The sequence below is a fragment of the Dama dama genome, chromosome 22 (assembly GCF_033118175.1).
Source record: "Dama dama isolate Ldn47 chromosome 22, ASM3311817v1, whole genome shotgun sequence".
NCBI lineage: Eukaryota > Metazoa > Chordata > Mammalia > Artiodactyla > Cervidae > Dama > Dama dama.
This window is the reverse complement of record NC_083702.1, coordinates 58,591,708-58,609,775: the sequence shown is the minus strand read 5'-3', so window position 1 is coordinate 58,609,775 and position 18,068 is coordinate 58,591,708. Positions and strand designations below refer to the sequence as shown.

Here is an 18,068-nt window from a genome sequence, read left to right as displayed (position 1 = left end):
AAGAGTTTCTGGTTACAAAAGGAAAATCCACCTCAACCTTAGTATAACTCAAGGCATTTAAACAATTCTCCACGGCATTCTAAGGCCTCTGTGTTATCCAATGAATGGTATTTTAGTTAAACAATGAAACATTCCATGTTCCTTCTTATTACCATCCATCATCCCACAGCTGTAAAATCGCCAACTGCTGGGGAAAAAGGGAACTAAATCAGTCCTCCCCAGCTGCACAGAGAAAAAGCTTAAGATCTCCCTGCCACATCATTTCTGGGATCCCAGCAGGCTGGAATCAAAGTACCGTTTTCCTTGACACAACACCCCTAGCTAGCCTTATAAATATGTCGAAAAGCACCCACTCTATGATTTATTCTTGTTATTATTGGGAAAGAAGTGTCTGTGAGAGAAGTGGTAGAAAAGACAATGCGAGATAACAATAGCGATGTGAATAGTGGCTACCGAATGTAAGGCAGTGGCTACCCTGTTTTTAAGCCTCACAGTAACAGTGTAAGGTAGACACTGATCTCACTTCCTTAGTGAAAATTTTCTTGCTGCAGTGGTGGCAGACTCACTGTTTTTCATAGAACATGATTTTTATAATATGATCTATTGATAAAACCCCTCAGCTATAGGAGGACAAACAGGCTGACCATTATTGTCAGAACTAGGGCTTCTCACGAAGCCTCTAATATGGGCTATTTCTCGTGCCGGATCCACAGAGGAACCCCCAACACCATATAGTGCTTCCTTTAAAGCTTCCACAATATTACAGTGGAGTGATGGGCAGGTTTTGGGAGGCTCTGACTTTCTTACACATGTAAATTCTTAGAGAAAAGCTGTAAATTTATGGATGGGGAAGAATTTAGAGCCACAAAGCCACCAATGTTTCTGCCCTCATTTCATTTCACTATATGTTCTTTTTTGAAAAACACTGCTGAGTGTTAGCACTGTGGTTGAAAGAAATGATTCACTTACCACCATCCACCCTCCTTTCTCCCCCTTGTGAATCTCACAAGCTCCGAGGCTGAAGACAAGGTTTTCTCTGTTCTCTCTCATCAGGAAACTCACTGAGTGACCTGTGGCTGTCATGAGAGAGGCAGCCAGTTGCCTGTGTCCCCCGCCACAGAGGTGTGGCTGACTCTGTCATGTAGACGGAGAATTCCTTGGTTGGCCACTCCACCTGCTCGGGTGGGTGTTAGACCTGTGAGATGAAACTTGCCAGTTTGGTCAGGGATGTGCCGCCCATTGTGGGAGAAGCCCTCTTTCTTGAGGCTAGAGGCAAGTTGAATCTGAGCACTAACGACACAGTTGGCCATGCCTTTCATTTCTTGCAACCATTTTTTTTTTTTTTTTTTTTGCAAATCTGGGCTGGTCTCAGGGATTAAGGCAATCAGGACTCCACTGAGAATACATGGGATGGATCAAGATCTGCAAGTGCAATTTCACCCTTTTGGCTCCATCAGCCTCTCTGTAGAACCACAGTGAAGGCTCCCACACGCTCACATGTACTCACAGGACTGGCAGAGAGAAACACGAATGCCCTCTTTAATGAAGTGTTGCACAGCCCAGACATCCTTGTTACCATCACCACTGGCAACACCCTTGATCATCTGGCTGAAGATTATATAGAACGGCTGTATTTTAAGACTTCTGCCATCAGCAGACCACATCAGAAAGGGGCAGGGGGTGGCTCTGCCTTGCTGCTGGTACCGATAACACCTCACTTCAAATCTGGGTATCGAGGCCCGCAGGGGCACTGGGGCAGCAGCTGCTGAGGCTGAAGCACTGGGAACTGATGACGTCCCTACCAGCTAGTGTATAACGATGCTTGCTTTTATTGAGGGGCCACAGCTAGGCCTGGCTGTCCTTGCCCTCAGAAGCACAGAGGGATCCCTCTGGAGAGTCACAATGGTCAGGTAGCCTGGGGGCTGATACGATTGGTCTTCAGTTTGCAGCTTACCAGGCTTCATATCCTGACCAGCTTGTCCCAGACACAGAAGACGGTGACGGAATTGCTGCTATTGAGTGAGAAGCATATGCAAGACACCCCTCTCAGTGGCTGTCAGTGGCTCTCACTCTGGACAGTGTATTTGCAAATACCCAGAATATATAATAAAAACTTCTGGGATTTTCTCTTCAGCCTTAGAAAGTGTTGCTAGAATTGGCAAAGGATTGGCAGAGATAATCTGCCAACTTGAAAGTTTATATTCAGAAGATTTACTTAAAAAAAAAAAAAGAAAGAAGCTATTGCTTTTAAATGCATACCCATGAATGCTTTATAAGGCTCTTGAGAATTCCGGTAATTTAGTTTGGTTGATCAGTCATTCAGGTTGTCTCACAGGTCATGAGACAAATCAAATGTCCTGTTCTGTGCCACTCATGTTTTGGAAGCCTCTAAGCTTGTATCCGTCCTCAGGACTCTACCCTGAAATTATCCTGTAAGGCTCAGGTTACAAGAGACAGTTGAAGAAACAGGAGGCCAGCACTGTAGTCTATTTGGGCTGCTAGAAGAAAGTACTATAGACTGGGTGGATTACAAAGGACAGAGATTTACTTCTCAGAGTTTTGAAGGCTGAACGTCTGAGATCCGGGTGTCAGCCTGGTCAGGTACTGGTCAGGTACTGGAAGAAAGCCTTCTTCTAGGTCGCAGACTGCTCGCTGTGTCCTCACAGGACACAAGGAGAGCTAGCAAGCTGTCTGGCCTCTCCTTTTCAGAGCACTAGACCCATTCATGAGGGCTCCACTCTCATGACCTAATCACATCCCAAAGGCTCCATCTCCATGTACCATCACACTGGGACTAAGGGCTCAACAGAAAAATTTGGGGGCGGGGACACAAACATTCAGTACATTGCAGCCTTCAGGCTCTCCTTTCACTAATGCACCTAAATATAATGGCAGAAAGTTATTAACATCTTACCTTATACAGACTTGTTTTCAGTCCAGTTGGTTGACATGTCTCTAGAATATCTAGGTTACTTTCTATTTGACTAATACCTGAACCCAATAACTTAGGTATAAAAAATTATTTCATCATTTATTTGAAACAATATTGATTCAAAAACCCATTAATGAGTAGAAACTAGTAGATGTTTGTTGAATGAATATTGCACTTTCTTCCATTTGGGAGCCCCAGCTTCACTTTGAAGTAATAGCATTATTTCTATTCTTGTTACTTCCTGGCTGCTGTCTTAATCATTTCAGTTACCCCAATGCCACTCTGCACCCCGCTAACTCAGCCAAGCTAACAAGATTATCAGGTTGGCTAACTGGTTCACGGTCCCTGGTGGCCCTATCCAGAAAAAAGACAAATGTGAAAAAAAAAAAAAAAAGACAAATGTGTACGTCAGCTCTTTAGGTAACAAAGTAAGGATAATCTGAAGCCTTTTAAATTTATTTATTTTTGATTTGGTTTGATTAGAAGTATCAGAAGAAAATGTAGAAAGAATCAGAATGCTCTCCTATTTCCCTATTCTCCATTCATACCTCCACATGAATCCCAACATGGTACTTGCTGTCTGAGACACTCTGTACCGTTTTTGGAAGAAGATGAGGTGAGGACAAACGGTGACAGTAATTTACATCCTCTCCCTATTCCTATGTTGCTATCATTCAACCAAATACCGCTGAACACCTTCTTCTGGCTCAGGTACACACTAGATCCTGAGGAGACACAGATCACACAGTGTCTGTCCTCCTGGGAGATGCAAACAAGTAAAAGTTCACAGGAAAGTGCAATGAGAAGTGTGCGCCTAGAGGAAAGGGCATTTAAATCTGCCTTAGGGTGAGAGGCCACTCTTAAGAGAGGAAAATTATCCGTTCTACCGGCTGGCAAGCAGAAGATACCAGGAATTAACCTAAGGTTCTCGGTTTTTACACTCTAAAATCTATCTAACAATAGTACCCATTTATTGTCAAAGTTGGTTTCTATGTGATAACGCCACAAATATGATCACGCTAACCTCTCGTACTGCTCACCTTACACTTTATATCTGAAGGTCACAGCACTAAAATCTGGCATGAATGTTTTCCAAGGAATCTGGTTATCATGCTGGACTATTTATAATTCAAAAATGGAAGATTAAGAAAAAAAAAAAACAAGTTAATAGGCACATCCTGGGATGGCCATGGCGTTGGAGGAGTGAATCATCAGAGGAAGAAAGCAGCATTATGCAAGCACGGACTCACGGTAAGAGAAACCAGACTGTCTAAGGGCTTTCTTCCTGAGCGAGGACTTGTTTTACATACCACGTGGAATGCGCCAGGGGCCTTGACGGGTCTGAAGCCATCAACAGGTATGCACTGGTCAGCATGGCCGTTACAGAAGCAGCTGCCCTTAACAATGAAATCATAGACTGCATAGTGTGTAAAATGCTGAGGCTTTGCATTCAGGTGGTTTCTCTGACAGGGACAAGACTGTCGTTTCAGCAGCTGCACACGGAGGTTGGTGATCTTCAGCTGCTCCTGCACCTTGGCACTGTAAGGGTTTTCATCATTCGGTGGTGACAAAGCTCTGAAAATAACCTGTAAAGAAAAAGAAAACGCGGTGCATATACAGGACTGTGTGCAAACCCTGATCTTTGGCCCCATGTAGTCCTGCTTTGCTTTATACCTTTCGTCATCTACAAATGATAAGGTAAGAGGGTCTCAGACCTTGATCCCATCTGGGGAAGAGCTGCCCTATTATTCCAAGGAACAGATGTGCTGCCTGTTTGGATGCAGAAGTATAAACTTAGTAACAGCAGAAACCTGACTCTTGGGATAAAGGCAGCCGTACAAAGATCTTGGTAGAAGAGCCTTCCAGGCAGAAGGAACAGCAGTTTAAAGGCCTTTAAGTAGAATCAAGCTTGGCTTATTCAAGGAAGAACAACAAGATCAGTGTGACCAGGGTCCAGGGGACAAGGGGACAGTGTTCGGAGAGGAGGACAGAGCCCTTGTATGACAGATTATGAATAGAGTGCCCTTTAAAGGCCATGGTAGAGTCATTCTAAGCGTAGTGGGAAGCCACTGGAAGGTAATAGGCAGAGAAGTGATGTGATCTGATTTGCATTTCTAAAAAAGGGAACTTACTCTTACTTTTGTGAGGAGGGTAGATTACAAAGAGTAAAGAACAGAAGCAAGACCAGTTAGGGAGAGACTGCAAAATAATAAAGATCCAGGCACTTATATTTCTAAATGAAGTATGACCCTTTCAAAGGCTCATCAGTTATTAACTGAGGCCACTTCCACTAGAAATATTTTTGGTCCTCCTTTTCTGGATCCTCCTGGCAAGCTTGTGGCATTTATATATTTGGAATATTTTTGTGTGTTAGTCACTCAGTCATGTTCAACTCTGCAACCCCATGGACTGTAGCCCGCCAGGCTCTTCTGTGCATGGAATTCTCCAGGCAAGAATATTGGAGTGAGTTGCCATTTCCTTCTCCAGGGAATCTTCCCAACCCAGGGACTGAACTCAGGTCTCCTGCATTACAGGCAGATGCTTTACCAACTGAACTTCTAGGGAAGCCCGAAAGTGAAGTCACTCAGTTGTGTCTGACTCTCTATGATTTCATGGATTGTAGCCTTCCAGGCTCCTCCGTCCATGGGATTTTCCAAGCAAGAATACTGGAGTGGGTTGCCATTTCTTTCTCCAGGGGATCTTCCGAACCCAGGGATCAGACCCAGGTCTCCCCTCATTGCAGGCAGACTCTTTACCGTCTAAGCCACCAGAGAAGCCACAATATTTTTACTGGTAGTAAATATACAACCCTTTGAGAATGGATCTGATTTCTGAAATTAGTCAAAAGTCATTTAAATCCAAAGAAGGCAATGGCACCCCACTCCAGTACTCTTGCCTGGAGAATCCCAGGGACGGGGGAGCCTGGTGGGCTGCCGTCTATGGGGTCGCACAGAGTCGGACACGACTGAAGCAATTTAGCAGCAGAAGCAGCATTTAAATCCAATGCAGTAAGTAATAAACCTGATTGAGTTAGTTAACAGCACTTTTTGTGAAAAGCAAAATATAACTAAGTAATGATTTTTTTTATTGTTTAGGTTGTCGATAGATTCTATAGGCAATTTAAGGTGTTAGGAGGGAGGGAGGAAAACCAGAGGGAGGAAGGCTCAAACACTTGAGCACACTCAACACTTGAGCACACTCAACACTCATGATGTGTAACACCTCATCATGCAGTTAAACAAAACAGACAAAACCTCAATTAATCTCATTGATTTATATAGTAAGAAACAGGAAGCTCCTTTGAAAAATTCTTAAGCATCTCTTGGCTTTTAAAAAAAATGTCAAAACCCTATTTACAAAAAAACAGAAACATTTTGATAACCACATACAGCCATCCCTTGGTATTCAGGAGGACTGGTTCCAGCACTGCCCCCGCCCCAATACCAAACTCTGCAAATGCTCAAGTCCCTTAGTTGGTCCTGCAGATCCACAGATATGAAGCCTGTGGATACAGAGAGCTGACTGTAGTATGAAAGAAATTATTAAAAACTAAGCTTTGGATAAACTCTCATTTAGAGAGAATGTATGTAAAAGTGACTTTCCAGAAAAAAAAATTTTTTTCCTTAAGGAATACTTTATAGAAAAATTTCATTTTACAAATCGATTTTGCATGGAAAGTATGAAAAGACAAGACTCTACTGTGTAGGATCAGGTTTTCAGGTCTACTGGTACAGAACTGTCCTCAGTGAAATATAACTTAAGGCAAGGTGTTAATTCAATGGACACTAGGCATCCTCTAGCCAATTCTCCATCCAGCACCCAGAGTGATTCTTCATTAACAGAAATTGGACCATGTCCCTTGCTTAAATCCATACCCACCCAAAGACCTCCCATTTCTGTCAGAATAAAATACAAAACCCTTATAATGGCCCTGCTTTATTTTTTATCTTAGTGATATTATTACCTGCACATTATAGTTGTTTAATGTTTTACTAGTAGTCTTCCCAATATAGAATATAAACTTTTTTTTTTTTTTTTTGGGCTGCGCCACAAGGCATACAGAATTTTAGTTCCCTGACCAGGGATCAAACCCATGCCCCCTGCAGTGGCAGCACGGAGTCTTAACCACTGGACTGCCAGGGAATTCCAGTTCTCTGGAATGTGAACTTCTTGAGGGGAGTCACTGATATATCTCAGGACAGTGCCTGGCACAGAACAGGCCTGCTATTCAATAAATTTTTGGTAAATGAATTGATTAACATTGTTCTCAGCATTCAAATAACAGGTGAGAATTTCAAATAACTTCCTTTTATAGGGTCGTAAACAGATTCACATACTGAATTCATGTCACAGCACCAGAAGGGAACAGGTAAGTTATATTAAAGCAATAGTTATAAATAATGAATTATGAACCAGTATGTAGCTAATTTTGAACTTGCAAAACTTAAGAAAGCTGTGTCTTAAACAAGTCTGTCCCCTTCATTCACATGTAAGGTGGCAGAAAGCAACACATTATCGACTAAAATTTTCCAACAAATAATATGTCACCTATTTGAAAGTCAACATAGAACTAATGTCTTTTGAGACTTCCCTAGTGGTCCAGTGGGTAAGACTCATGCTCCCAATGCACAGGGCCTGGGTTCCCTGCCTGGTCAGGGAATAGGATCCCACATGCCGCAACTGAAGTTCTTGCACGTCACAACATATGCCGCAACTAAGACCAGCCACAGCCAAGTAAATAAATATTTTTTTGAAAGAATGAATGTCTTTTTCTTTGAACAACAGACTAAACAGAACATGATTTTATATTTCCAATGATTAAAAAATTTTTAAAAAGCAGTGACTTCATTGTGAGATTTACATAGGGTTTATTTTCCATATGACTCTCAAACACTGGCATTGTTAGACACTTGTGAAGAACTCTTGCTCTAAATAAGATCAGTGACGTGGCTACCTCCCAATTTATTAACCAGTGGTGCAAGGACATGGAAAAGGGTAACCAATGCTAAGTAATGTGTTCCACTGAAAAGTCTTTGCATACTACACTGTCACCCACCCATCCGTCTCCTGAACATTGGTGGCCACTGTTTGCTCTCTCTGCTCCTGGCACGTGTTCACCCTTGACATTTACCCTAGCTCCCTCCCTCTCCCTCCCCGTGAGAACTGTTCAGCCCATGCGAGGCTACAGGAAGATCTGTCAAGGTTTGCAGGAACTCAGAGGCTCTGTGGCTTCCTGAAGCCAGCCTGTGGACGCTGAATGGTGTCTCTGTGCTTGGTGTGCATGACACCCCAGCTGGCACGCTGATATCGGCAGGGAACGGGCACGGTGACCCCCGAGGCTGCGTGCTGGAGAGGAGACAGCAGAGTGCCACAGACACAAAGTGGACGGGAACTTAAACCATGAAATCTTTTTTTCCAGAAAGGAGACGCCTTAATCTGATACCCTGGGAAATGGATCTGCCTTGCACCAGGAAACAAAGAGTGTGCCAATCCAGATGCTTCAAACTTCTGGCAGGTCGCCTTTTGGGTCCCACCCAGTTTTTCTTCAAACATCCACAGAAGAAGCCTGTATGGCACTACTAAAATGAAGGAAGGAACAGTGCAGAAGCTCTCCATATAACATCAGCCTCTGTGTCTTTCTTCCCATCAGGAACTGGGTGTACACAGGGGCCATCGCTGTTCCTCTGTCTGTGATTGCTTCTGAAGATGCACTCCTAACAAGACATCGTTAAAAAGCCAGAGCGGGATGAGGATCCAGCCCATTTCGATGTTTCCAGCTTGTTAGTGATACTGGCCAGGACTTCATGATCTTAGGCTTCCCAGGTGATTCAGATGGTAAAGAATCTGCCTGCAATGCAGGAGACCCTGGTTCGATCCCTGGTTGGGAAGATCCCCTGGAGAAGGGAATGGCTACCCAGTCCAGTATTTTTGCCTGGAGAATTCCATGGACAAAGGAGCCTGGCCAGTTACAGTCCATGGGGTTACAAAGAGTTGACACAACTGAGCGACCAGCAATCATGATCTTATCTTTTTAACTAAGAAATTTGATTATGTTTTAGTGATTAAACTATGCTTATTACAGGAAAATCTGCCACTCAAAGTGTAGAAAACATTAAAAACCTATAATTTGATCCACCTGGAAGACAGCCAGGGATGCCAACTTGATAATATTTCTCCATGTGAACTTCTATATGTATACATACAGAACATAATGTAAAAACTTTGGCTCAACTTAGCAATACCTTGTGAATATTCTTCCAAATCATTAAAAATAACTCTACATCAGTTGTTCTCAAAGTGTGGCCTCCTAGACCACTATCATCAGTAACAACCTGGGAACTTGTTCAAAATGCAAATTCTTGGGCCCTACACCAGATTGACAAATCAAAAACTCTGGAGATGGAGCCCAGCAATTTGTGTTTCAACAAGCCTTCCAGGTGATTTTGAAGCCCAATAACATTTGAGAATCACTGCCACATAATTTAAAAACCTGCTTAGCATTCCATTGTGTGAATATGACATAATTTATTCAGCCAGGCTGCTCTTATTAGGCATCTAAACTGTTTCCAGCTTTTCAGTATAACTAATTACAAAGTACAATGTTATAGCTAGAATATGGGAGTTTATAATAATATCTTGACACATTTCCAAATGTGAAAATCAAGAGTTATGGTTTCAAAACCTATCTGAGCTTCTTGAACGAAACATGTACGCTTTCTTACCCAATCTTTGGAATCCACATTTCTCAGGCTTGCCTCACTTCTCTAAGCCTGGAATGCCTCAGACTATGCCTACGGATCTAGATTCTTGGCTTAGGCTCTGCTATTTCTCATACCCTACTAAAACAAAGACATCTTTAAAAAATTCTGAACAGGTTAGAATCACCTATATGTTCTTTCTTTTCTAGAATACTTACAAAAAACTCTCAATAATACTGAGAATTAGTTTTAAAATGGCATTCTATATATTTACATAGCATTCTATTTATACTCAAAAATTTCAACAGAGTACCAACACAGTGTGGACAAAATAAGAAGCAGAGTAATATTAGGTATATAATAGTCAAGGAATTCTTTCCATTTTAAACTCATAATTTACTTACTGTTTTATACCTAAAATTGTATTGCCTGTGTAGAATCATAATACTTCAAGAAACTTAGTTATCACATTAAAAAAACAAACAAAAATAAATAAAAATAAAATAAAATAAAATAAAATAAAAACTTTTTAGCTGCTAGTTTGAGGAATATTTCGGGTCCAAGCTGATTACCCATTCGATGGATTCCTCTGGCACTTGTTCTTTCCATGATGGCATTTTTACACTAGCACATTGTAATTGCTTATTTACTTGTCTGTATCCCACATTAGACTCTGCTCAGTGGGCAAGGATCTTGTTTGTCTGGTTAACAGCTGTGTCCCCCAGCATGTCCCACAGTCTTTGGCAAATTGTAGCATTTCATAATTAAGTTGAATGAATAAATGAATGACTGATTTCTCCAAATAGCATTTTTTAAAAAGGAGAAGCCAAATAGGGAATAGGGTTTAGAAAAACAAAGAAAGCAAGATGGTCTTACAACAAGTTCCGCACTCCTGATGAGGAGTATGTGAACACACATATTTGTATAAATACCTATGTAAAAATACAGGTAGTACATTTCAAGTGGTTTCATAGATTATTTCCCTTCAGTAGCACACAAGATCTTTCATGTTCTTCAGAAAACAAATCAGGCAGGCATGAGCAAGGACCCAAACACATACATATACTAGATATTTCTCATGGTTTCTGGTCTAGTTTTTTTTTTTATCTACCAAAAATAGAAGCTTTAGGATCATAACTGCAATTGTTATTTAATGGTTTTTTAAAACCTAGATAACTTCATGTTCTCAAAAGAGCTTTTGGTTTCAATGATTTTCTCTGTTTTTCTATTTCGTTTTTGCTTTTTTTTTTTTTTTAAATCTTTTTAAATTTATTTTTGGCTGTGCTGGGGCTTCAGTGCTGCTCGGGCTTTTCTCTAGCTGTGGTGAGCGGGGGTTACTCTTTAGTTGGCGTGGCTTCTCTTGCTGTGAAGCATGGGCTCCAGGTTGGGCAGGTTTCCGGAGCTGCAGCACACGGGCTCAATAGCTGTGGTGCTTGGGCTTAGGTGCTCCGAGGCAGGAGGGATCTTTCCAGATCAGGGAGCCAACCCATACCTTCTGCACTGGCAGGTGGGTACTTTACCACTGAACCACCAGGGAATGAATCCCCTTACTTTTGCTTTTATCTTTATTACTTTCTTCTGCTTCCTTTGGGTTTCATTTTCTTTCACTAGTTTCTTGATAGAACTGTAGATCATTGTTTTGAGACCTTTTCCCCTAAGTGCTTCTTTAGTTGCAGCTCATAAATTTTTCTGTGCTGTATTTTCATTTATAATTCAGCAGAAACACTTTATAATTTTTCCTTCTATGTCTTCTTTGATCCATGGGTTATTCAAAAATGTGTAATTTCCAAATATTTGGGGATTTTTCAGATACCTTCCTATTATTGATTTCTAAGTAATTCCTTTGTGATCAGAGAATAAACTTTGTATGATTGGAATATTTTTATATTTCTTGGCACCTGTCTTATGACCCAGTATATGACTTATCTTGATAAATGCCTTTGAAAAGATTTATATTCTACTGTTGTTGGTGAAGTGTTACATAAATGTTAATTACATCAAGTTGGTTGATAATGTAATTCAAATCATCTATATTCTTTTCCCTACTTGTTATATCATGATTTTCTCTACTTATTATATCAATTCAGTGAGAAAGTTGTTGAAATCTCCAACTATAATGAGCAGTTTATCTATTCCTTCTTGCAGTTTTTGCCACATTCATTTTGAAGCCTTTTTATTAGTTGCATAAACATTTAGGGTTGTTATGTTCTTCTGATGAACTGGCTCCTTAATCAGCATGAAATGTCCCTTTATCCCTGGCAATAGTCTTTGATCTGAAATTTACCTTGTCTGATAATAATATAGCCACTATGAGAAGCTTTTGATTCTCATAATCTTATCTTAGTCTCAACACTTATCTTTTTCCACACTTCTCCCTTTAAATTATTTACATCTTAATATTTATAATGGATTTCTTATAAGAAGCATGATTGTGTCTTCTAAGAACTTTTATTCAATCTCATAATCTCTGCCTTTAACTGGAGTGTCTAAGCCTTTTAAATGTAATATGATACACGTTGCGTTTAATCTACCATCTTGGTTTTTGCTTTATATTCTGTCCCCCTTCTTTTTCTATTTTCCATTAGATTGAACATTTTAGGGTCCTTTATATTTCCATTGTTATTAGTTATAACTCTTTTTTAAAAAATAGTAATTGCCTTAGGGTTTATAGTATCCATCTCTAACTTAGCACAGCCTACCTTTAAGTATATTTACTACCTCACCAACAGTGTAAGAAACTTGTAATAGTGTACTCCCTTTCCTCCCCTCAACCTGCGTCACTGCTGTCTTGCATTTTAAACTCCACCACATATTGTTAATACTTTTCCTGTAAAAAGTCAATTATCTTTTAAAGAGATTTTAAAAATAATAAAAAGGTATTCTACACATAGCCACCTATTTTCCCTTTTTGATGACCTTCATTCCTCTACATAGATCTAGATATCCTTCTGCCTGAAGGATTTCTTTATAAAATTTCCTGCAGTGCAGGTCTGCTGATTGCCTTTTCATGCCTGAAAAAGTCTATTTCTTCTTTTTTTTTTTTTGAAAGATATTTTTTCTGGGTATAGAAGTCTAGGTTAACTTATTTTTTTTTCTGTCAGTACTTTCAGGATTCTGCTCAACTATCTTTTGGCTTGCATTGTTTCTGCGCAAAAGCTGCCGTTCTTGTATTTGTTCCTTTGTACAGTCTGTGTTATTTTTTTTCTCCCCCTCTGACTGCTTTTAAGTTTCTCTCTTTGCTGTTGGTTGTTAGACTATTTGATTATGATGTGCCCTGGGGCAGTCTTCTCCCAGTTCATGTGTCTAAGGTTTGTTACACTTGTTTGTTTAAGGTTTGTTGGATCTATGGATTTCTTAGATGGATTTTCTTACAATCAAATTTAGAAAAACCTAAGAATTTATTCCTTAAATTCTTTTCTGTTCCTCTCCTCTCTTTCATGGATACCAACTTATACATGTACTACAGCTCACTGATTTATTTTTTTAAGTTGCTGATTTATTTATTTTCCTGCCTTCTGAAGTTGTTCCACAGCTCACTGATTCATTTATTTAAACTGATGATTTATTTATTTATCTGCCTTTTTTCTCCCTGTGTTTCATACTGGACCATTGCTACGGCTATGTATTGAACTTCACAAATCTACTCATCTGTAGTGTCTAACCTACTAATCCCATTTCATGTATTTTTCATCTGAGACATTGTATTTTTCAACAGTGGATGTTGAATTGGGATTTCTGCCACATTTTCCATGCTCCACTTAACATGGTCAGTCTTTCCTCTACATTCTTAAACATAAGGAATATAGTTATAACTGTATTAATAACCATGACTACTACCCCTATCATTTATTTGTGTCACTTCTGAATCTGTTTCTGTTTACTTTTCTACTCATCATAGGTTGCATTTTCCTGCTTTTTTGCATGGTTTCATTGGCTGCAAGACATTGTGAATTTTACCTTATTGATGGCTGGGATTTTTTTTTTTTTTATTCTTGAGCTCTTGTCTGGGGTGCAATTACTTGGAAATAACTTGAAGTTTAAATAGCTTTTAAGTTTTGTTACGTGGGACCACTGCATTTTTTAGTATAAGGCTAGTTCTGTCCTTTCACTCAGGCAATACCCTTCTAATTACGCATTACAAGGTTGAACTATAAAGTTTTCCACTGTGGCTGACTAATCCTGGTCCTGCGTGATCTCTAAAGATTTGTTCCCTCTGTCCTTTAAGGTGGTTCCTTCTCTGGCCTCAAGTAGGTTTCTTAAACACATGTGTTGATTGGTACTCTGCTGAAGACTTGAGGGGGACCATTTGTAGATCCCTGGAAGTCTCCCCCCATGCAGCTGTTTTTGTTTTTTTGTTTTTTTCTGGTGCTCCACTCTGCAAACTCTAGCCACCTTGGTCTTCTCAGATTCTCAGCTGTTTAATTCAGGAAATATATTAGGCTTCTCCTCAGTTGCTCTTCCCTGTGTCCCAGCCTGGAAACTCTAGGTAGTAAGCTAGGGCAATCATAGAGTTCACCTCATTTGCTACTGCTCTCTTCAGGGATCACTGGGATGTCCAATACCATCAGGGATCTGCTGCTTGATGTCCAATACCTGAAAACATTTGTTTCATATATTTTGTCCATTTTTTTAGTGGTTTCAGGCAGCAGGATTAGTCTGATTCTTATCATTGCATCTTAGCTGTGAGCTGAAGTCTAAAGAACCAAGAGAGTTTAATTGTATAAAATATAATTTTAAAAATGGTAATTGAACTAAGTCCTTAGTTTTGTATAAAGTTATCATGGAAATATATTGACATTTTCATAATAAAGCTAAAAGTGTAGGAAGCACACTTGGAACATTTAGTAGATAAAAAGGCTTGAAAAACAAATTAGTTTTTTTATTGGGCATATCAAACTAAGAAATATGAATAATAATTGAAAACATAAGCATCTGAACTTTGTAAGTTTATTCAGTAATTCTGTTTTGGTAATTTGTATATTTTAATAGACAGGAAAATCCTCATTATAACATTCTTTACAGTTTATGTGACTTATTATAATCTTCTACTTTATATTTTTAAGTTTATATCATGCTTTGATGCATCTTTGTATTCCCATCTAATACTGTCTGATAGATTAATAATACTATTGAAAGAGTGTGTTAATTAGAATCATGTTAAGACAGGCTTAAATTTTCTGATTTAAGAATAATAATATAGATATAATAAAATTTTGTTTATTTAATGTGAATTTTATTCATAAGAGAACATACTAAGCACATAGTACTTCAGAAGAAAGTTTATCATCTGAAAAATATCTTAGTTGTGTGTTTGTCTTATACTACTTAAAAATTTTACTTTATTGAAAAAAGGATTTACTATAATCAATATTAAAATACTTTCTAAAAAAAAATAAAATAAAATACTTTCTGAGTGCCAAATTTGAATAATGTATTTTTAGTAATAAATTTACATCAACTGCAAGAATGACAACACATTTAGAAAGGGAATCCCTGGTACTTTTGCCTAACATAATCTAATAAAAAGATAAAACACCTCTACCATAAAAACTAACTGTATATATTAGAAAAATAATCACACTTCTTCCCAACCCTACAGCATGACCTCTATACTGAGAGATATTTCCAATTGCATTCTAAAGCGTTTGTTTCACGTGTTTCAAGTTGTTTGTCTCATGTATGCTGCTGCCGCTGCTGCTAAGTCATTTCAGGCGTGCCCGACTCTGTGCGACCCCACAAACGGCAGCCCACCAGGCTCCCCCGTTCCTAGGAGTCTCCAGGCAAGAACACTGGAGTGGGCTGCCATTTCCTCATGTTTACTAGTTCTTTACAAATAGCATCTGGTTAATTCATTTGAATCTCATTACTACACATTGACAACTGTTCCGTTTATTGCTAGGTTGATGACACATCTTAAGATCTAAACATAGAAACTAATATATCTGTCTTCATTTCTACTGTTCCTCAAGCTATCGTAAGACTGCAAACTCTCCTACTTAAAAAGTTCCTAGAATTCAGTGGGATTCACACACTCTAATTTTGTATTGTCACCACACAAACAAGGAAGGCTTTATGTCACCTGGCTTCTGAAACTAGTTGCTGGCACCATGTAAGCTGACATTTTAGGAATCTGAGATGGAAAGCTGAAAGATTCTTTGAGTACCTGTACCCCAATATATTTTTGAAACCAGCTCTCTGCTGTCCTGGGTAGGTAATCTTTGGGAAAGTATGTGAAGTTTCAGGCCTCTTAAGGGTTGCAGTGAGTGGAGTTCTGGTTTCATGGGGAGAGAAGGCTGGACAAGGAGCAGACAGCATAATTAACAGGTGGGCGTCTGCGGCAGAGCAGCTGGTTGGGTTAATTTTAGAACATTTGTCCTTGACTGTGCCACTTTAAGTGGAGCACCTACTTGTCTTAGAGAAGTGTGTCTGTCTTTGGGCAGTGCCAAAATCCTTTTGCTTACACTCTGGAGCATTAAGCACCCTGTTTCATCAGATAGCCCACCTTTTAAAGTGGGAGGTTTTATCTACTAAACTAGTTCTTCTAAGATAGGACAATATAACCTAATAAACCTCTCAGTGGAGCAAGCTGAGGAATGCAGTGCACTCAAGTGACTTACTTGTACGATAATAACCTCGATTTGTAAGTACACAAAAGCCTCTTTGCATGTTTCAAGGACATATTTACAGTTTTAAAATGATGAAAAGGCAGCTTCTTAAATATCTCCAGGGGGAAGGGAAATGACAGAACTGCAAGGAGAAACAAGAAACAAGACAGAAGATCAAAATAAAAATAAAGACTGGAGCTAAAAATAAATTTTAAAACATTCTCCAATACATTTGGAATGCTGGCTTTTCCTTTGCCCTCAGTAGTTGGAGTCTTGGGATCTGAGTGTCAGGAGAGTCATGATCTAGTCTGACTAGAGGGAACTGAGGGGCAGACTGCTTAAAGTGATTTGCCAAAGATCAGTAAACAGGTTTGTGACCAAGCTAAAACTAGCACCCAGTTTCCTGATTCCAGTCTCAGGAGCTTTCCAATATACCCCACTTTATACTTGTTTGGCAGCCAGCCATTCCTGAATTAAAGTTAGATTTAAAATGCAGGATTAAGGAGAATTTTATATATGATTTATCCCACTTCCCACTTGTCATCCCCATAATGGATGGGACTAACTGTGCCACCTCTTTATTAATGGATGTGACTAACTGTACCCTTCATAAAAGTAACAATACTTACTCCTGTTTGGCTCACAGGGATGCAGAGAAGATTTTTAAAAAGATATCAGATATAGAAACATTTTGAAAAATCACTGCTCTTTATAAATAAATTGGTTGGTGAGTAGCTTTTTATTAGGGGCCTGCCTTGTTTTTGCCCATCTCCCTTCTTTGGGACCCAGCAGCCCAGCGGCTAGGGTTCATGACAGGCCCTTCAGACGAGGGCTGTGTGTCAACCTGAGTAACTTCCCAGTCTTTCCCTCTGCTTCCTGGTAGCATATGGTCAGTCTACAGTCTGGAATACCCTCTGCTCACCGCGGGCCATCGATGCCTTCTGTTTGCCTCACCTATGCGGGAAATTGCATGCATGACCTCTCTGCTTTCACTGCCTGCCCCTTCCAACTCTTGCTCCCTCTTTGTACGCAGTTTTGTATACTCCAATCACACGGAACTCCTTTCTGTTCCTAGAGAGCTCCATGGTCTCTCTCCCTTCCCCTTCCCAGATTTGGCCCATAAAATTTCACTGCCTGGAATCCTTTTCACATTTTTTTTGCCATCGTCACCCACAGCTTGACTCCTCTTCCTTCCTTGGCCAACTCATTACCTATATTTTAGGTGTCATCTTAGCTGTCTTTCTTCACCATTCCTCTCCACTGTAAGTTTAGATGAGATGTTCTCATATGCTACTTCAAGCACCTGTTAGTTCTTGCAGACTTCACACTACTGTGTCTATTTTAATTGCTTATATTACTCTCTAGACTGTGAGCCCCATGACTGCAGAGGGCCTTGTTTGCTTCTCCATCAGTATATAGCCAATGCTTGCCACATATAAGTCGCTCAGTCATGTCCGACTCTTTGTGACCCCATGGACTATAGCCTGCCAGGCACTGCTGCCCATGGAATTCTCCAGGCAAGAACACTGGAGTGGATAACCATTTCCTTCTCCAGGGGACCTTCCCGACCCAGGGATCGAACCCAGATCTCCCACGTTGTAGGCATTTTATTTACCATTTGAGCTACCAGGGTCCCAAGAGTTAACACATATTTTTGGAAAGATGATACTCATGCTTAATAATAATTCACATGTCACACACTGCTTTCACCTTTATTTACCTCATTTCATCCTTGCAGTAAATCTATGGTTGGTATTATTCATTGCCATTTTTCAGACATAGAAATTGAGGTGTTAGTTGACATGTCCAAATTCACCTAGCTAGAAGTGGCAG

The 18,068-nt window shown here is 39.9% G+C and overlaps 1 protein-coding gene across 5 annotated transcripts in view; it reads right to left on the bottom strand.

The window, feature by feature from the left end:
- The window catches only part of NTN4 (netrin 4), a 127,431-nt gene that overhangs the window by 76,097 nt on the left and 33,266 nt on the right, over window positions 1-18,068 (bottom strand). For 4 of the 5 annotated variants that reach the window (XR_009689819.1, XM_061125613.1, XM_061125614.1 and 1 more), the window contains exon 3: window positions 4,243-4,518. The exons of the other annotated variant lie outside the window; for it this stretch is intronic. Coding sequence is in view for 3 of the 4 variants with exons in the window: in XM_061125613.1 (XP_060981596.1) it covers window positions 4,243-4,518 (276 nt within the window). In the remaining variant the exon portion in view is untranslated. The remainder of the gene's footprint in view (window positions 1-4,242; window positions 4,519-18,068) is intronic. 5 annotated transcript variants of the gene reach the window in all.